This window comes from Vombatus ursinus, unplaced genomic scaffold, assembly GCF_900497805.2.
Source record: "Vombatus ursinus unplaced genomic scaffold, bare-nosed wombat genome assembly UNPS02014163.1, whole genome shotgun sequence".
NCBI lineage: Eukaryota > Metazoa > Chordata > Mammalia > Diprotodontia > Vombatidae > Vombatus > Vombatus ursinus.
Window position 1 is genome coordinate 847,664 of NW_020953941.1, and position 21,728 is coordinate 869,391.

At 34.6% G+C, this 21,728-nt stretch overlaps 2 protein-coding genes across 2 annotated transcripts; both read right to left on the reverse strand.

The window, feature by feature from the left end:
• Positions 1-1,932: 1,932 nt before the first annotated feature.
• On the reverse strand, positions 1,933-2,862 carry LOC114041037 (olfactory receptor 4P4-like). The gene has a single exon (XM_027859236.1). The coding sequence runs from the start codon at positions 2,860-2,862 to the stop codon at positions 1,933-1,935; it is 930 nt and encodes a 309-aa protein (XP_027715037.1).
• A 16,218-nt stretch (positions 2,863-19,080) lies between these two features.
• Positions 19,081-20,010, reverse strand: LOC114040969 (olfactory receptor 4P4-like). The gene has a single exon (XM_027859200.1). It carries the CDS (start codon positions 20,008-20,010, stop codon positions 19,081-19,083), a length of 930 nt encoding a protein of 309 aa, XP_027715001.1.
• Between the last annotated feature and the right edge of the window lie 1,718 nt (positions 20,011-21,728).

The window sequence follows — 21,728 nt, forward strand, 5'->3', positions numbered from 1 at the left end:
GAAGTTTGAGGAGAGAGAAAAAAAATTAGAGACTACTATAGTGAGTAGAATAGTTCATTGATTAGGAATGTGTATAAATTGTGCTTTCTTAAAAAGAGGTCCTAATTGGATTTACATAATATAAATCTGTAGTCTATCCTAAACACAGTTTCAGGATTTTCTCTATCTCCATTTACCAGTAGATGAATACTATGTAAAGTGTTAAATGTCAGGAGTAATTCAAGATGATTTTTTTTACAAGACAGGATTTGTAATCACAGAAGCATTTAGGATATTTGATTGTAATGGATAGCATTGATATGAAATGTTTTACAAAGGGTGCAAGAGGAGGAGGGAAAGATAGTGTAGCCAGTGTAAAAGTGATGGTCTAGGAAAGAACTGAGGGGCAAAGTGATTGAAAGTCACGATTAAGATAGACCAAGATTAGAGATCATAAGGCAGAGGGAGAGACTGGATGATAAAAAAAAATTATGATCAGGTTAAGGAATTTCAAATAAAGAAATGCTGTGAAACACTTTTGATTCATAGCAAGATCAAGAGTAAAGCCAGTTTCATATTTAGTTAATTTTGAGTGGTGTAGTAGGTCATGAGAATTGACTAAACTGAGTGACCAGGAAATCAGGGTGCTTGAAGGAAGAGCAGTAAGCTTGTTGCAGTACCCTAGTATAAAGACAGGAGATGGATAAAGAAAAAAATATGATGAGGGGGCACCACATTCCTTTAGGAAGTATGAATACTGCCCTAGGTGTGAGTAGACAGTGGCTACAGAAAGACATGATTGGGCAACAAATTTTAATTGAATGAATTCCAAAGGAGGCTGAGTTACTGAGAGATGGTGTATATGGAGAATATGGAAGTGACAATGGAAAGGGGTATGGCATGGAAGTGGTATGGTGTTGAAGTCCAACTACCACGGGACAAATGAGGCTTGGAAATGGGGATACAAAGTTACAGTGCTTACCTTCTTTTGAGTGGGGACATGCTCATGTGCAAGTGCATATAGAATATAAACAAAGCAAACCAATATAATTCAGGGGATAGGCAAAAAGGAGATTCACGAAAAGTTTCAGATCCAAGGTAGTGGTTAGGTTGAGGAAGAACATTAATTTCATATTATTTGAATATTCTTTAAGGGAACTAGGTATGTTTAGGCCAGAGAATAGGAGACTTAGAGCGAGAGGGTAAAAAGGGAATGAATGTTGTCTGAATATCTGAAGGGATGTACTGTGGATTAAAGTTGTGCCTTATTTTTCTTGGCCCCAGAGTGTAAAATTAGGTAAAATGAATAGAAACTGAAAAAGGAGCATTTTCAATTCAATGTCAGGAAAACTTGCTATTTGAATTCACCAAGAGTATAGAATTCTAGAAAATATTGCTTCTCCTTCCTTAGAGATATTCAAGTAAGACAGGATCAGGGATCAATCTTCTCCTCCTCCTCCTCCTCCTCCTCCTCCTCCTTCTCCTTCTCCTTCTCCTTTTCCTTTTTCTTCTTTTTCTTCTTCTTCTTTTACTTCTTCTATTTCTTCTTCTTCATTGGTGGAGTTGACTACAGAACTTCAGAATTCCTTGTACTACTGAAATTTGGTGCTTTAAAAGATAGTAGGAAAAGAAAAGGAATAACACAATAACATCATATTGATAATAGTGTGAACTAATTGTTGGTATAGTAATATTGGGTATTATTAGCACCAACAGACATAAACATACACAGATATAAAAAAAAGTCATTTTGTCCAATGGTGGCTTTATGATTAAGAGCCCAATACCTAATTCAACTCAGAAAGGAAGAGCTAGTCTAACCTATAAGACAATTGTGCAAGTTGATTAGACTTTAGGAAAACCTCTAGCTTAGTCCAGTGAGTACAGGAAAATTCTTCTCTTGCAAGTGGTAATAGTTGTATGTTTGAAAGAGGATCATATATTCCATGGAGGTCACTTTCCTTTGGAAACCAGTTTTTGTAACCAAACTTTTCTCATGGAATTCTTCATGTCAGTATTTCTAAGGGAATAGATGAAAGGGTTGAACATAGGAGCAATGATGGTGTAAAAGAGGGCAAATACCTTATCTTCATTGACAGAATTGCCTGTAGGTACATAGGTGAAGATGAGGGGCACAAAGAACATGACAACCACAGTAATGTGTGATCCACAAGTGGAGAGGGCCTTATGCCGACCCTCTGATGACTGAGTCCTCAAGGTGGTCAGGATGATGATATAAGAAATAAGCAAGGAAATGAAGGTCAAAATAGACAGCATTCCAGTGGTACCAATTAACACAATAACAAGCAAGAAAGTGTCTGTGCAGGCCAACTTTAGCAGAGGAAACACATCACAGAAATAGTGGTCTATTTTATTGGGGCCACAGAAAGGCAACTGAACAGCAATAAATACTTGCATGATTGAATGAAGGAATGCCCCTATGCAAGAGGCCAACATGATAAGACGGCATACCTGTCTACTCATGATGACCATGTAATGCAATGGCTTGCAGATGGCAACATAGCGATCAAAGGCCATTGCCACCAGGATGAAGATCTCTGTGGCACCAAAGAAATGAGCACAAAACATCTGGGCCATGCAGTTGTTGTAGGAGATGGTTGTTCTCTGAGCCAATAAATCCATAATCAGTTTTGGAGCAACAGTGGAGGTGAAACAGACATCCATGAAGGACAAGTAACTGAGGAAAAAGTACATGGGCTGTTCATTGAGTTTACTAAATCTGATAGTGGTCAGAATGAAGAGGTTTCCCATCAAGATCACAAGATAGCAAAGTGAAAAGAAAATAAAACTGACTTCCTTGATCTCTTGATTATTGAACAGACCCAGCAGGATAAATTCAGTGACATTGTTTCTATCCCCCATGATTTCAGCACTGAGTTGAGTGTATAGGGAAAAGTTGGTATACCTAAAACTAGAAAAATCAAGGATAATGTTAGTTATGTATTAAATATCCCCAGTAATAACCAGGTATTACCTTCACCATGAAGGGAGAGAACATGATACTTATTAAGTTCTTGGTTCCATTTTAATATTGTCAATCAACCAGTATTACTTAGTTGCATACTATTTGAAACTTATTCAACAAGAAAAAAAAATTATAAACTTAATTACTAAAACTAAAATGCAAAGCAAGAAAAGAAAAAAAAAACAGTCATATGCACAACAGAATATGAGAGGATTCAAAATGTAGAGCAATAAATGTATGTCAAGAAAGCTTATATAATAAAAACTTCATATTGTATTCAGAGCTGTCTATCTTTGCTTCCTTGTGAATTTTCTTTTCTTCTTTGCTGTGTACTTTTCACTTTGTTATCTTTTTATCCTTCCTCCTCCCCTCCCCAAAGAAGGATTGATAGATATAGATATATAAAGATATAGATAGAGATATATGTCACATACACACATATATATATACATAATACACATATACATACAAATATATGTATATGCATACATATATACATTTACATGTATATATATTTAGATATCAATAATCATACTCAAATATAGACATATACATTCCTATACCTGTATGTAAAACCATACTATACTTGTTTGTCCTCTGTTTCTCTGAGGATGGATAATATCTTCCTTCTTAAGTCCAAGTCTTTCCATATTTTTCTAAGTCCACCAACACATGGATTCCTACACCGTAGACATATTCCAACATTATATTATCTACTTATTTTAAATAGTCTAAAACAATGTTGTTTAATATGGCTGACATATAGTGTAATTTCTCTATTTTTCAATGTCAGCTATAACTCTGTTTGAGATCATGATTACAACTCCTGCTATATCTTCTAATAAATTCTACTTCTGATCTTTATTTTATGTTTTTGTGTATCTCTTATTCCCTATCCCCCTGACTCCTCTACTTTGCGTCTACTCATTACCTTGCCCTCCTATTTGTTAACTTGCCTCCTCCAGAGATCTCTCCCTTATCCTATCTCCCATTTATCTAGACACATTACTATACCCCCTTACCCTATTCAGTCATGCTCTTCCTTCTAAAAGTTCCCCTCCCAATACCCTTAGCTTTCTCTTTCTTTCTGAATTTAGAAGATGTCTACACCCTTCTAGATATATATGTATCATTGCCTCTTTATCCCCTTCCCAGTGAGAGTAGGGTTCCAGAACCCCAGAAAGCTTCATCCCCCATCTAATTCCTCTGCATCAGTTCTTCCTCTTACACCTCATTTGTGTAAGATAATTATTCTTTTTACCTTTTCCTAATTGGTTTTACTTTTTAGAATCACATCAAACTCAGCTCTATCTTAATCTTTCTTTCAAACTACCCAATTAAAAATTATAATCTTAGATATACACTTTAAATTTTCTCATACAAAAAGTAGTCTATCCTTAGAGTCCCTTGTAATCAGTCTTTCATGTTTACCATGTATTTCTCTTGGATCGTGTATGTCAAATTTTCTATTAAATTCAGGTCTTTTTTACTATAAAATTCTGAAAGTCTGGCAATTCTTTGAATGCTCTTTTTTTGTGGGCTTGGCTTAAAGGAGCTCATTTTATGAAGAGGAAAATAACATCCATGCAACTATTCCTATACCAGATATCTGCCACTTGAGTATTTATCCATGTTTCTCTATTATCTAACTTGTACTAGATAGATATTGATATGTACCTATATCTATCATGTACCTATCTTTCTATTCATCATCTGTCAAGTGGAGATTCATCTCAGAAGGAAGATAGTTGGCAAGGGGATGCAACGGGAATTAAACAAGTACTCTACAGAAGTTTGGATATGAGCAATCTTTTTTTTTTTTTGTGGGGACAATTGGAGTTAAGCAACTTGCCCAGGGTCACATAGCTACTAAATACTGGAGGCTGGATTTGAACTCAGGTCATCTTGACTCTAGGGCCAGTGCTGTATCCACTGTGCCCTCTAGATGTCCCATGATTTGAGCATTCTCAAAGGAAGCCGGGAAGAATAATAAGTAAAGGTGAACAGGAAGAACATTCTGAGTGATGGTGGGGACAGAATTAAAGTAATCTAGTCAATAAATAAGAATGATTCGAGTGGGGAACAACAAATAGTCCCATATAGCTGCATCATATAGGCTATGTAGGAAAGTAAATTATTAAAACAAAATGAAACTATAAAAGTGTGTGTGGGGGGGACAGATTGTGAAGGACTTTGAATGAATGCCAAAAGAATGTATTTGACCTGGAGGCCATTTTGAGCTACTGGAGTTTATTAGATAAGGGAATGGCATAGGCTGATCTGTACTTTGGAAAAATTCCTTTGGTAGTTGAGAGGAGGATGGATTAGAATGAATAAATGTTGATTCAGGGAGACTTCTGCAACAGTCCAGATATGAGGTGATTAAGCCCTGTCCCAGGGTGACATTTGTGTGAAAAGAGAGGAGGACAAAAGTGGAAGATGTTAATAAGGTAGAAATAACAAGGCTTGATATCAAAATGATATTCTTGGTACATGAGGAGTCAAGGAAAATACTAAGGTTGTGAGCCTGTGTGACTAGAAGTATGGTAGTACCATTAAAAATAATAGGAAAGTTGGGAGTAATGGATAGTTTGGGGAGAAAACAATGAGTTCTATTTCAGACATATTGAGTTCAAAGTTCCTTCAGGATATCCAGGTCAAGATTGCCAGAAGGCAGTTTGCTATTCATGACTCTAGCTAAGGACAGATATTCTGGATGAATGTACAGATACATCTTGAAACTGATAATTATATTCACGACGTGCAAGTGAGTGAATAGAGAACAAAATGGAAACACATAAAAAGATCTTCGGGGTACCTCACAAGTCAGTGGTGTGAGATGGATTGTGATCCATAACGAGAGAGTGTTCTGATATATTACCTCACATCGATCAAATTGCTGAAGATGATAAGAAGATGAGAAATCTAAATTTGTAGAAGTTGTAGGAAGACAGTATATTATTCCAGGGCTGACAACAATGTGATTAAGTAGAGCTATTCTGGAAAAAAAATAATTATATTTCAATAAATTTCTTAAACTGTTTGATGAAAAGATACCACTACTATATTTTATACTGGAAGGAGTATAAAAATAAGATAATAATCATTTGTACAGGAAATGGAAGAATCATATTATTTGTAGCTTAACAAAATAAAAAAATGTGGCATAAGTTTGGAAAAACTGAAGAAAATCATCAACAGCAAAGGTCACCTTATTTATTTTTACATGACCCCCTGCAAACTACATGCCATTTAGGAAATACAGAAAAATAAGGGAAGGAAGGAAGGAAGGAATGGTTTGGATTTAGGAAATTTCACAGAGCTTTCATTGACCCTAGGTTCCTCCCTCAAATAAAAATCCTATGTATACCCTTTGACCCAGTAATACCACTACTTCATCTTTTTTCAAAGTTGATTAGGGAAAAAGGAAAAGTGTTTTTCTTCATACGTCCTTTATAGTTAACTTGGATATTTATAACAGTCAAAATAACTTATTTGCTCAAAGTCATTCTTAAAAACAATATTGCTATTACTGTATACAACGTTATCTTGGTTCTGCTCATTTTGCTCTTCATTATTTCATGCAAGTTTGTTCATTTTTTGTTATTGTTGTTATTTTCTAAAATTATTGAGCTCATCATTTCTTATAGCACAGTAGGATTCCATCACAATCACATACAACAACTTGTTCAGTCATTCCCCAACTGATAGGCATACCTGCAGTTTCAATTATTTGCCATCACAAAGTGAGCAGTTATAAGCATTTTAGAACAAACAGGTTCTTTCCCTTTTTTCATTTAGATGTTCTCCTGTGCATTAAGCGCATGCTCCTGAGAAATGTAATGGGGAAGCAATGAAAACTGAAGCATGAAATGAGAAGGCATGACCAGGTTTCATTATGCATTACTGGAGATTCTTGCATTGATGAGATCACAGATAACACTGTAAAGGAATAAAGATTATAATCCATTAAATAATTAAAAGACTGCCATCTCTATAGGTATAAGGAATGTATCTTCTGCTTTTTTAACATAATAATAGATCTATTTTATATAATACTTAAATGTGAATAAATGTTCGTACTGTCAACAGTCCTATGAGGTAAGTAGTGTAAATATCATTCTTATTTCTAGATAGGCAAACTGGAATTTGGGGAATTTAAGGAACATTCCTAAATATTCAAAGGTAAAAAGTAGAGCAATTAGATCTGAACACAAGTCCTATGCCTCCAAATTCAATGTTATGCCCTTTATAACACTTTATTTCATATTTTCAAAAAACTTCAAGTGATTATGATGATGATGATGATGATGATGATGATGATGATGATGATGTTCAAATGTGGAAATGCATTGGTTGATCATTTGGAATCCCAGTACTGGGCATTCAAAAAATAATTTCCCAAAGGGCTTCCAGGTTTATCCAGTAAACAAATCAAATTAATTTTGAAAGGCTTTTTCCTTCCAATGAACCACAACAAGTAAGTACAGGTCTTCTTGAGCACTGATTTAAAAGATATTTGAAATCACTTACCAACCAATTTCTGAAACTCAACCTCATGTAAAAGGAAGATAATTTATCATAAATCACAAGTAAACAGCATGTTAGTTATGTTCCACAACTTATTTAAAACTGTATGATTCTGCAATAATAATAATAATAATAAAAACTAAAAAGAAAATGTTTCCACCCGTGAGCCACAAATACATTGAGTTGACATAGCTAGGAAGCTGTGAAAAAGTGTTAGAGGTCATTCCCCCATGGCCATCTGAAACACTATTGTATGAACCTATGGTGACAATGTTAGCATGCTCAGGGGGTCCTAGATTTAAATCCCATTTCACTGAAACAAGATTGAAAAATACATGTGACTCTGATATAGTGGAAGAGAAATATAGCTATTTATTACTGCCAGCTGGTCTCTGTTTCACTGCCATAACCCTGGTAACAATTTTTTTTTCCTTGAAAGGCACAGTGTAATCTTGGCACAAAACAATTGAAACTTCTCCAGGTAAGACATAATGAGCTTCTCAGGGAAATGATGACTATTAGGGCACCATAAAAAAAGGAAGAAAGAAAGAACCACTATCAGCATGACCATCCTCTCAATTGATTCTCAGAGAAACAGACTGAGTCTCTTAAGAAGCTCTCTCTACAGCCCCCAAAACATTGGGTATCCAAGGAAGCTTCTTACAGAGACTATGTTGATAGAACTTTTTTTTTTTTCAGTAAGATGTTATAGAGACAAACATTCTGTTTTCATCTACTAACTACTGACTTATCTTTCATTACTTAGAATTTATATAAACGTGTAATTTATACATATGGAATATGTAAAACAAGGGAGTGATCATATCTTCTGAAATTGTCCATGAAGGGTGACTTTAAGCTCCACTCAAAGAAGCATTATGGCACTGAGCGTAGTATATTGATTCAGGAGTCAGAGAATCTGGATTTAAATTCTGCCACTGCTACTCCTGGTATTATTTTTCAAAGTCAGTCAACCTCTCAGAGGGTCAGATTTCTCATCTGAAAATTGATGAGGTTAGATTATATGGTCTCTTTTTTCTTTCCAGCTTTAAATCTGTGATACTACATTGCTTATTTTTCTAGTCTCTCATTTTATGTAAGAATAGAATTGAGATTTCTTGTAGTAGAAAAGGTTTAGAGTTGGTTTCATTGTTAGGAAACCTTGAGTTAAGTCTCCTGATATCTATTGGTTTAATGTAACTCTAAACAAGTCCCTTATCTCTCAATGTTCAAAATAGATCTCTATTGTAAAAGTTAGTAATGAGTATTTGAGTAAATGCTATTGAGACTATTTTTTAAAAAAAAATCATAAATCCACTTCCTTTCTCCCCCTCCCCAATAATAGAATTAATTTATATGACATAGACCTCCTTTCCTCAGTTGCCTCCTGGTGAACATTACAGTTGTTTGCATTACTGAAGTGATTTAACCATTAAAGCATTATTTAATAAATTACCATATATGATATTTTTATGACAGTAATTAGTGAAAATTCCTTGTGTAATATATAATTCCTTCACAGATATCACATTTTTTGCATTCAATAATGGGGAACAAAAATAACAGATAATTAATATTTACTGGTATAGTAAAACCACTTTTATTCTCATCTTCATTCAGTTATCCTAATCTTTTTTATTTCTCATTCTGTCTGTCAGCTCCTGGTAAAATCACATGCCGCCTTTGTTCATTTCATACATTTTATCCATTTTGGGTTTTTTTTTGCTTGTTTTAAGTCATTATAATGTGGGAAGTAAGATATTTTACAAACTCATAGACAATCTAACAGCCTCAGTGTCATAAAATCATAAGCTTAAGAAATGGAAGGGACCTTTGAAGAATCTAGTCCAAACACATTATTTTATAGATGAGAAGAGTGCTATCCAATGTCTTGTCCAAGGTCACTCACATACTAAGTAACAGAGTGAGGATTTAAACCCAGTTTCTGGGCCTTGAAATTAAGCACACTTTCCATTGCACCATGTTTTTCATTGGCCCGGGTGAAGATTCCAAAAAACTGGAACCATTATTAAATATTAAATACATCTAGCCTATTTTTTTTGCCTCTTAAGTAAGAAAAAAAATGACAAATAGTGACTAGTCTCATATATACCCAGGACAGATTTCTATAAATCTTTTTTCCTAGTTCAAGTATTTCCATGAACTAGCTGTGTGACCTTGGCCAAGTTGCTTTCCTTATTTGATTCTCAGTAACCTCATCTCTAAAATGATCTGGAAAAAAATCAATATGAGAACTGTGCATACATTCAAAGAGGAAGCTAGAAAATATGAATCTATGCCAGAACCCTTACATCTTTTGAATGCCCCAGTTTTGCTGGACTTCTGGAAATAATCTCTTGTTTTTTTTCCATCTTACACCATGAGAGAGGCAAATTGTCAAAGTGGGTAGAGCACTGGACCTGAAGGCAGGAAAAGCTGAGATCATGGCTCACCTCTGCCACTTTTCAGCTATGTGTTCTTCAGCAAACCAATTAGCTTCTTTAACTCTTGGCTTCTTCATCTGTGACATGCAGAAAGGATCTGAAGTACCGTATTCAAGCAGGTCTGTGTAATGACCCTCAAATGAGATAGTGGATAGAAAGGTTTTTGGTTTTGCAGATTTTAAATGTAAATGATTGCTAAATTGACAAAGAAAATTCCTTCAGCATGTTAATAAGACATATGCAAAAGAAAGGGAACTAGGAATCCCAGTCTATCCTCAGATCTTTACATAAAGAACTTTTGAGATGTCAGTCTCAAATAGAATTAGTACTTATCTTCATATTCTGAGGCATTGAGCTCTGAGTAATATATTGATCAAAATGGAAAAAAAATAGAAAGCTCTGGACAGGAGTTGCTTTTCACTCATTTCTTCCCCAAGTACAATGCCCTCAGTTATTTCTTCTTCCTTGTTCTCTATAAAATTAAGATCATTTCATAGACTGTTTCTAGCTCAAGTCTTCTGTGTTTCATGGTCCCTTGAAGCTCAGCCTATGCTCTTAGGTCCTTGCCAAATCTGACATCCTAGATTTTAGTATTACCTCCAGTGCTATCATTCCATGTTTGTAAGTACTGAGGTTCTTTTCAGTGATAAAATTTTATGTCATATAATAGCATGCTGTAATTCTCCAAATATACTGCCTTTGTGATCATCCAGAAAATTGTACTGAATAAAATAAAGAGGAGTATTTATAGTCAGCAGAGAGATTTCAAGACTAATCCCCAAGGAATTTCCTGGCTGCCTTGTATGAAATAAGTGGCAGATACTCATCAATGGACTATTTTATGAAATAATTATGTGGCTTCTAATATATCAAATGTATAAAGGTGAAGCTAAATGCTATAAAAGATAAAAAGAAGGAAGGTTTTTTTGGTTTATTTGTTTTTTGGTTTTAATAAAAATTACTACAGGTTTCAAAGAGGAAGTGGTGTCAGAAGTGAATCTCACATTATAAGTAGTTATTCTATTTTTTGTAGGTGAACACCATGCTTAGATTATTATTTATATGTGTGAGGGAGCAGGGGAAGAGAAGCCAGTGAATTCTTAAACACTTAGAAATAGATTGCTGCCCAAACCTGAAGAATTTTGTTCATATTTTTTTTTTTGCTGTTCCTAGCTAAATTGGACTAAATTGTAAGAAGTCATTGTAGAGAAACTACTCTGTATCTCTAGGGAAACCTAGTTTTCTTCTAATACCATTCAATAGTTCAGTTGTTTTACTCCTGTCTTGATCTTCATGATACCATTTTTGGGCAGTTTTCTTAGCAAAGATACTAAAATGGTTTGTCATTTCCTTCTCCAGTGCATTTTGCTTATGAGGCAACCGAGGAAAATGTGTGTAAGTGACTTGCCCAAGGTCGCACAACTAGTGTCTGAGGCCAAATTTGAATTCAGGTCTTTCTTATTCCAGGCCCAGCACTCTATTTACTGCACCACCCAGCTGCCCCCACATTTAATAGTAGTAAACAAAAATATATTAAATATGTTGAAACCACAATCTGATTGGATGTTTTAGGTGAATTAATCAAAAGATTATTTACTCCAATCTCTTCATTTTTACAGATAATGAAATTTATGAGTAAGGAGGTGAAGTAATGCATTCAGGGTCACCCAAGTTATCAGTGGTTCAACTGGGATTCAGAAGAATTCTTCATCTTTGCTCCACCTACTGGCTTGGTGGAGTTCCTTCAAGAATCAATTCAATTCTTCCCTTTTGCATAAGCTTTTCTGGTCCTCATTCTTATGGCAAAAAAAGTTGCAAATAAATCCCCCTTTCTTTAATCAAACTGAAAATGATCTAGAAAGAAGAAACTGGTGAAAAGAGGATTCTGATAGGAGTTTTCACATACTTCAAGACTGTCATTAGAATATAGCCCAACCCTTTTATGTAATATTCATTTTCTCATTAATTTTTAACCAATCAGAGTTCGTTGCCACTCTCAGAAATATCTGCTCTTCCAAGGGCATTGAAAATGTGAGCCCACAACCATGCGGGGTATTTGGCATTTGAGAAGGCTGCTGACTTCTTTTATTAATAAACAACCAGCAGAATGTTCTCTTGCTTCTGCTCATTTCACTCATTATTTCTTTTAAATCTTTCCTTGTTTTTCTAAAATCATTGTGCTAATCATTTCTTATAGCACAGTAATATTTCATCACAATCATATCTCACAATTTGTTCAGCCATTCCCCAATTGATGGACATCCCTGCAATTTCCAGTTCTTTGCCACAACAAAGAGAGCTGCTATAAATATTTTATAACATATAGATTCTTTTGCTTTTCCTAATCATCTTTGGAAATACATCTGGTAGTTATTGCTGGGTCAAAGCTTATACACAGTTTTATAGCTCTTTGGGTATAACTCCAGATTGCTCTCCAAATGGTTGGACAATTTTACAATTCCATCAATAATGAATTTGTATCCCAATTTTTCCACATCCTTTCCAACATTTGTCACTTTCCCCTTCCATCACTTTAATCAATCTAGAAAAAATGTACATTTATTCATTAGGTTTATTTATTTATCCTAAGTGCTAATGTTAATTTTTAGTTCTAACATGCTATGTTTCTAGGTAATGAAATTCTTTCTTTTCAGTAGTAAAATTCTATGTACTACAGTAGCAAAACCCCTTCTATAAATACACTCCCTCCAAGAATATCTAGAAAAGTTGCAGTGAAGAGATTTAAGAGAAGTACGTACAGTCAAGAGAAAGATTTTAAAACTAATTCCAGAGGTTTTTCCTAGTTTTCTTACATAATACAGATATGGTCATCAATAAACCAGTTTTATACAAAGACTAGTATGATAAAATGGAAAGCACAAATGCTTTATGACAAATAAGTATATGGATTTTCTCATAATACCTTGCATTTATATAGACTTTTAAATTTTACCAATTTCCTAATAAACATAATCTCATTTTATCCTTACAGCACTTGAATGTAGGTGCTATTATTTTAAACATTTTATACATGAGGAAACTGAGACATAGACAGATTAAGTGACTTGCCCATGGTCATACAGTGTGTCTTATGTAAGATTTCAACTCAGTAGTTCATGATTCTAGTTTATATGCTCTCTCCACTGTGACATAGCTGCCTACTATCAAATTGATCTTGAACTTATTTATAGAAGAAATTATATTTTGGGGTTTATCAAGCTGGGGAGATGATAACCTCTCCATCACTAGAAGTTTTAAAAATAATGAAATAAGCACTAATGAGAAAGTTGCAGTGTGGATTTTTCTTCCAGTAGAGGTTGAAATGTATTTTTTTTTGCACCTCTTAACAAATTTGAGATTTGTAAAAATGTGGGAAAAAAAGTGGTTGTCTGTCTTTAACCAGTTAGAGCCATACATATGCTTGAAATACAGTTTGTATTTCAGATTTCAAAGACACTGAAGCATTACACTTTTCTGTGAGACTCATGAGTGGACTTGTTCAGTATTGTCTTAGATAAATGCTCTGGAAATTGACATGTGGTTTATATCTTTTTTAGTTTGCTCTATTAGAGACTCTTTAATTCTGAAGAACTACAGCAAACTCAGAATTATGTCACCAAATTTATTCTCTTGGTACTTTCTCAGAATAATGAGATTTGATTTGTTGTTTTGTCCTATTCCTACTTTGTTATAAGGCAATTCTCATGGGTGACTCATACCATCATTCTTGGGCAGTCAGGCCCATATATTATTTTTTGACTTACTTGTCTCTTGTAGATATTTGTTACAATTCCACAATGACCCCCAAACTTATCTGTGACTTGTTGGCTGAAAAGAAGAGCATTTTCTACACCAATTGCCTAGCCCAGTTCTCTACAATGTACTTCTTTCAGACCACAGAGGTCTTCATCCTCACATGGATAGCCTACCATTGGTATGTGGCCTTATGCAAATCTCTGCATTTGCATATATGAGGAGATAGAGGTGTAACATGATGGTTTTAGTGGGTAAATTATTCATTCATTTCCACATTTACTCCTCATTGTTTTAACATATTGGTGGCCCCAATGAGATGAATCACCATTTCTGTGATGTGTTTCTTATAGAATTTGCCTTCAGACTGATGATCAAAGGGAGAGTTGCTTAGTCATTGTCACTTAAGGGATGGTTGGCTTGGTAGTTTTCATGGTGGTTATGTCTTCCTACATGTGACATCATGTCCTCTTCATAGACACGCTGTTGAGAGCCACTGGAAAGCTCCATCCACATGTGGTTCCCCTATCACTGCTAAGATTTTGTTCTTTGCCCCTATGTTCTTCATTTACATTACACTATCCACCACTTTCAAGGAGGTCAGACTGGTGGCTCTTTCCTATACCATCATTGCTCCCATCATTTTCATTTACACACTGAATAACGAAGACATGAAAAATGTAGTGAAGAGGGTTTGGAGTAGAAATATATTTATAGTAAGAAAGGACATTTTCTAAAACTCAATTCTATCATTGACACAAAGACTTGGTAAATGGTAAGGATATCAACTTGATTAACTAGTGACCTTCTAAGCCCGCTTTAAAAAAAATGGAGTACAAAAGGCCCCAGGGGATGATCTAGTTCAATTCACTCTTTTTTTTCTAAGTGAGAAAACTAAGGGCAAGACAAGTGAGGCAAGACAAGTCTCATACAAGATCTGAAAACTCCTAAAGAGCAGGTAGATCTATAAATAGTACCGTATGTAGTAGCATCAAGTCAGGAAGAAATTTGTTCAGAAGCATGTAGCTAGATAAAGAAATGTACAAAGGAGTAATCCAGGTACATATTAGTCTAGGTATATATTAATACAGAAGACTTTTTATGCTCTCAATTATAAATTTTATTATGTAAAATAATTATTTTTAATTATACTGACAGGCTTGAGAAAGTAATACCTTTCCCTAAAGTTTTTAAACAATGGGTAGGGGTGTGATTGGCAGTGTTTGTTTCCTCTACAATTGTCCAAGACAATTTAACTTCTTAATTATTCTTGCATAGTACAAAAAGGTTTAGGGGCACTGGAGTTTAAATCTACCTGAAATAAAAGCTGGTTCTAATATGAAATCATCCATGTCAAGAAAAAGAACATGAAGTGTCCCCTTTCTCTTTTCCTCCACAGTACTCAATCCACTGGTAGTACAGTGGAATTGGGATGCCTAATCCAGTGTTTTGATAACCAGAGCACAGTTGTTTCTCTAGATTAATTAGCCTAAATAATATGTGATTTAATTTTGTCACTAGAGTTGTTTTTACATGAAATAAAATAGGCCATGTGCTGAAATAATAAATATAATTCTTGAACAAAATAATTTTTGCTGAATATCCATCCTTTTACTTAGTTTTTATGATGTGACATATTGTATGCCCTGCCCTTGGTTGTTGATACTGAGTTTGTAAGCCCTGTTCTCCTTTTCCAAACTGATTTATGTGTATGTCTATAGTCCCTAAGGATATTATATAGCCTCAAAATGCAGATACCCAATATGAAAGTGATGCTCAAGTTATGAATGAAGCTGATAACATTAAATTTTCTCATCTGTATGTATTTTGAAGGGAAAAAATGTGGTGCTACTAGGGAAAATGGAGAATATACCAATGAATAAAGTACTTTCAGAAGGAAAACCAGATATTCTAGTATAATATCTCCATCTCTTTATTTTTCTGATCTGAATTTACATTGGCCGTAAATTTTGAGAGTGAGAAAAGACATGAAAGATCATTCAGTACAATATAGGCCTTTTACAAATGAAAAAAAAATTCCAAAAAAAAATGCTGATAAGAGAGGTCAAATGTCTTGGCCAAGATCACATCATTATAGTCAGGATAAAAAGGAAGATGCCACAAAAAAAGAACAATGTTGAATGAGACATCAGAAAGAGTTTTTCTTTTTCTTTAGAAACATGAAATAATATTATGTAATTGGCTAAATGTATATAGTGCTTTATGATTAGCTAAATGGGTTTTCTATGTTATCCTCATAACAGTTCTGGAAAGTAAGAGCTATGACTATTCCATTTTATAGATGAGGGAACAGAGGCACACAGAAGTGAAATAAATTGTGCAGGTTCGTATTGTTAGTAAGTACCTGAGGCAAGATTCTAATTTGGATCTTCCTTGCCGTAAGTCCAACATTCTATGCACTACAACATGTAGCTTCCTGACACTGAGCTAGACCAAGAAATATTCAAGGAATTCCTTCAGGTCTATATAACTATGGAGATGAATCCACAGAATACTCCCTTCTTTATACACTTTTTAAACACTAAAGAAAACACTTTATTATTTTGAAAGCTCATAAGTGTGCTCATAGGTAGTTAAAAGTGACTTTCTCCCTGAAGATAAGAATACATTTGAGGACAGAGGTATGCTGGAAACACAAGAGATAATTGTTAAATTTTCATTGTGAGTATTTACACAAGGGGTGGGGAATCCTTTTATTAAGGGGATTTGTTCTTTGAAGTTTGGATTCAGCCAAAGGGCCACACTTGAGGACTTAGAGGGCCACAGGTGGCCTTGAGACTGCAGGTTCCCCACCCCTGATTTACACCTTGGAAATAAACAGGTAGCCCTTGTTTGGTTGTTTCATTCATTGTCTATTCTTTAAAAATTATGGAAAAAGACGTTACTAATCTAGATTAAACCTAAAAATGTAACATGTGGTATATACATTTTTTCAGAATGAGTTGTTTAATATTTCCCAGCATGCCCCTATTTCTCTATTACCTTATCTGAGTAAATCTTCTTAATATAAAACTCCCCAATACTTCCTTTTATTATTATTATTACTATTATTATTATTATCCTTTTATTATAGGTCATTAGATTATAAGATTATAGATGGTAGGTACTGTTTCTTTTTTATATCCCTAGAACTTAATACAATGTCTGATGCATAGTAGGTGCTTATTAAATGATTGATTGATTCTTTTTGAAAAGGAATGCCACCCTGCTAGGGCCATATGCAGTCATTTGTCACAGCCTACCAAGTTCCAGTATTCACCTTTAATATCAATTCTTTCTAGCATTAACACTGATTCTTTCCAGCATTACCACTGTTCAATGTAGGAACATTATTCTTAACAACAATATATAAAAATACATGATTTTTGCTCCTTAAACTGACTCCACAAATTTTCTTGCTTGGTTGTTTTTTTTCTATCTCCAGTGCCAAGTGTATTACCTGATACATAGTAGGGTTTTTAAACAACTGTTTCCTCAATGAATGAATTAAGAAATAATAGAATCCTTTTATACCAAAGCTCATCATTGTATGATTTTGGCCATACTCCAGGGAAAATTATTATTCCTAAAACTTCTCTCTATATGTTGCAAGTACGAAAAAATATGATGAAACAGTATGTAAAAGCCAGTGTGGGATAGTAGAAAGAGAACTAGATTTATCCTTAGAAAACTGGAATTTTACATACTGGCTCTTACATTAACAACAACAACAACAACAACAACAACAACAATAATAATAATAATAATAATAATAGTAATAATGTGTTTGGCCTCGGTAAAGTCCTTTAACATCCCTGTGCTATTACTGTGCCGAGTTTCTTCATATGTAATGTGAAGAGGTAAGGTTTTTTTTTTTTCCAAGTACCCTTTTAAAGCTATTTATTGAATTCTCAAAACCTACATTGTATCTGGAAACTTCAAAACAAGTTTCAAATAATTATATCAAAATGTACCTTATGCAGTTGAGCAAGCAAGTCTCCAAATCCCCAAATGCTTTACATGCTGTGTTTCACTCATTTCAAACATAAATACCCTACAGAGACTCCCTCCCTCCAAAAATGATTCCTACTGAGAAGCAAGGTAGAACATGGTCAAGATTTGATTTGCCATTTTCAGTTGAATAATATAGATCATGGTTATTAAACAAAAGGGGCTTTCACTAAACTTCAACTTGGCATTATTTAATTATCTCCAATGAAAACACTCTGATTTCCAACAGAATTACTTCTGGGCTACAGGTACTGCTTGATAGCTCTAAACCAATCTCCATACCTTTTAGCTCTGTGTTCTGATGCAGTTGAAGGACTAACAGAAATAGAATTTGGAGCTGAGGAAGGACACCAGAAATCACACCTGAAATATTTATGGTATAATTATGGGGCATGTAAATTTTCAATTAGGGATTTTTTTTTCTATCCCATTTCCTTCTCACTCTACCTTGCCTAAGATTACAAGATTTCAAATGTGAGTTTAGATATCCCATAGTTCAAACTTTCCCTCTCATTTTATAAGTGAGGAAACTAAAGCTCAGAAATGACAAATAACTTGTGTAAGATCATGTTACTGGTAAGTCATGCCATATTTTCTTTCTCTTATTCTCCTTCTTTCACACTTTTTCCTCCTTTGTAGCTTTTCGCTCTTCATCTCCCTATTCTATTTCCTCTATTTTTCTCCTCTTTCTTCCTCTGTACCTCCCAATTTTGTGAATTTAATAAATGCCTGTTATGTGCAAGTACTATGGAGACATTCCAGGAGGCAATCTATTTCACTCTCTGGATACCTGTTTTTCATTGAGGACTAGTTGGGTTTTTTAAGTGTAATGAAATCTTATAACCTGTTGAGATAGCTACCATGGAAAACCCTGATTCTCTGCATCCTATTTCACATTGGTGGGAGTTTCTTCCATTGATTGGCTGTAAAACTAGAGCAAGCTGCATCTTTACAACTGGGGAGCTGGGACTGTCATAATCTTTTTCCTGTTTCAGCATTTCAGAGGTGAAGCTTAACCCCAGCATAAGCATCATTAGCTGAATGAACTATTGATTTGAGAAGGGGTTGGTTCTTCCTTCTCTTGCTCTCCCTTTTTTCCCTGTGGCCCCGAGAAATGGTTTTATTCTGCTTTATTTGCCCATCTCATATTCTTTAGTGAAAACAAACAAAAGGTGGTGAATCCAATGACTACAGAATGCCTAGATAGCTGAAATCCCTTGAAGGACTCAGGAGAACCCTGGAAGAGTCATGAAATGTAATATTTCTTGGCATTCTGGAGCCTTGGTATTCATTGTTATTAAAGTACTGGTTATTCCTTATTTCTTAACTGGGTGGATGTAAAAGGAAAAAAAAATCACACGTTAATATAAATCTGTTTTATTTGAGTAACATAGCCAATTTTCTGGACCACACCAATCTCATGGCATTCTTCACTTCTGTATTTCTCAGCGTGTAGATGAGAGGGTTCAACATGGGTGCAATCACAGTGTAAAACACTGAGAACTCTTTGTCATAATTTAGGAAATTGGGAGGCGGGATATAGGTGGAGATACAAGATACAAAGAACAGAACAACGACCATGACATGGGAAGCACAGGTGGAGAGGGCTTTCCATCGAGCGTCTGATGAATGGTTCCTAAGATTATATAATATGATGATGTAAGATGCCACCAAGACCAGAAAGGTTGCCAAGACAACCAGTCCAGTGTTAGCAATGATTAAAATACTAGCAACATGGGTGTCTGTGCAGGCAAGCTTTAAGAGGGGTTTTGAGTCGCACATATAGTGATCTATTTGATTAGGGCCACAGAAAGGCAACCTCAGGATCATTATTAGCTGGGCAATGGAGTGCCAAAATGCCACCACCCAGGCAAGCAGGATCAGCATGTTACATCTCTGCCTGTTGACAATTATCATGTAGTATAAGGGTTTACAGATGGCAACGTAGCGATCAAAGGCCATGGACACCAGGATGAACATCTCAACACCTCCTAGAAAATGAGAGGTAAAGAGCTGAGTCATGCAGCAATTGTAGGAGATAATCTTCTGCCTGTCAGTTAAGTCACTAATCAGCCTGGGAACGATGGTGGAAGTGAAGCATGGATCGGTGAAGGACAAATGCCAAAGAAAGTAGTACATGGGCTGCTGCATCAGATGGCTGCATGTGATGGTGATGAAGATAATGAAATTCCCCAGGAAGATTGCTAAATAGCAGGCCAGGAAAATGACAAAACACGTTGTCTTCATTTCTTTCTTCATGAGAAGTCCCAAGAGTATAAATTCAGTGACATTATTATGATTTTCCATATATTGAGAGTAGGAAATAGCTATCTAGAAGTGTAATTAATCTGAAAATATAGACGGTATGATAAAGATTAGCTAGCATCAAATAAATAGTTCTTTATAAAGGTAAAGTCCAATTCCACATTATTACTACAACTCACACTGTATTCTGAAATCGAATACTGTTTTTTAAACATTTTAAAATGAGAGGATCAAAGATAGTCAATATTATCCACCCCATGGAATATTTTCTAAAATTCATCGTCCACTTATATGACTAATATGAAAATTTGTTTACTAGGAATGTATATGTAGAGACTATACAAGATTGTGCACCATCATGGGGAGGGAGGAGGGAAGGGATAGAGAGGAAATTTTAAACTCAAAAGCTTATGGAAGTGAATGTTGAAAATAAACATAAATTAAATAAATAAACATAAAGTAAAAAATAAATTGAAAACAAAAAATAAAGAAACTACATTTGAAAAAGGTAAGAGGACAAAAACAAAAATAAAATAAAATAAAATAAAATTCATTATCCATCCAACAATTTCTTCATTTCCAATAAAATACACAAATATCTTTAGTTTCATAAATATAACAGCAATTTAAAAGAGATGGTAATATTCTAAGAATATACTGGCTATATTTTGACATTTATTGGGTCCTTACCATATAAAGTTGATCACAACATAATTAAATTTAATATATTTGATTTAAAAAGTGAATAATAAAGAAGGCATATAGATATTCATTTTTAGCCAAGGCACATCTATTTAAATCTGGTCTTTTATATGGAAAAAAATAAAATTCTCAACATTAAGTACCAATGTGAATATTTTATAATTACTCAAGAAATCAAGGATAAATATATAGGGTGTCATCATAAGCAAACATGAAAAGGAATAGATTTGCAGGCCCGTTCCCAACCCACATACCTAATTCATTCATTAGATTAAATTAAATTAAATTAAATCATCCCTGGCTTTTAAAGTATCAAACAACAGTCAAGTGAGGAGACTAGAGGAAAGACACACAGACACAGACACACACACACAAACACAATGTATACCAAATTACATGCTGACTAGAAATCAAGTGAATAAAAATAGATTTTCTAGAAATATTTTACAAAGTTCTCAGAGACCGTTCATGAGAATGTCATTCCATTCCACAAAAGGCAGCCTAGACAGAAGATAAACCTAATTATGATCCAGGAGATGAACCATGTGCTATCTTGCATGTATCTCAAAGCTGATTCCATTCTACACCCACCCCAAGCATTAAATGTCTGTTAGGTCCAGGACATTGAAGTTTCTCCATACATTTTCTGGAGTCATCAATGACTAGGAAACCAAATACCACCCAACAGACTTCATTCCACCTTTCAACAATATTTAGGAGATTTTGGTCCTTTTATTGAAAATAAATCTGCTTCTTTGCAACTTACATTCATGACTTCTCGCTCCACCCTGTAGGATTGAGAGTAATTCTTGTCCCTCAAGTAATTCCTTCATATAGCTGAAAAAGGTTGTGATATATTCTTTCTTCGTGGTTAAGCATATCCATTGATTTCCATGGATGTTCTTATGGCATGCCATTGATGTTTTCCTCCATACTGATTGTCCTCTTCTGGACATTATATATCCTATCAGTGTCATTTTGAAATGTAAAACCAGAACTTAGAACAATATTCCAGATGCTAAAATACACATAGGTCTATGCAGATAAGTTTTAAGAGG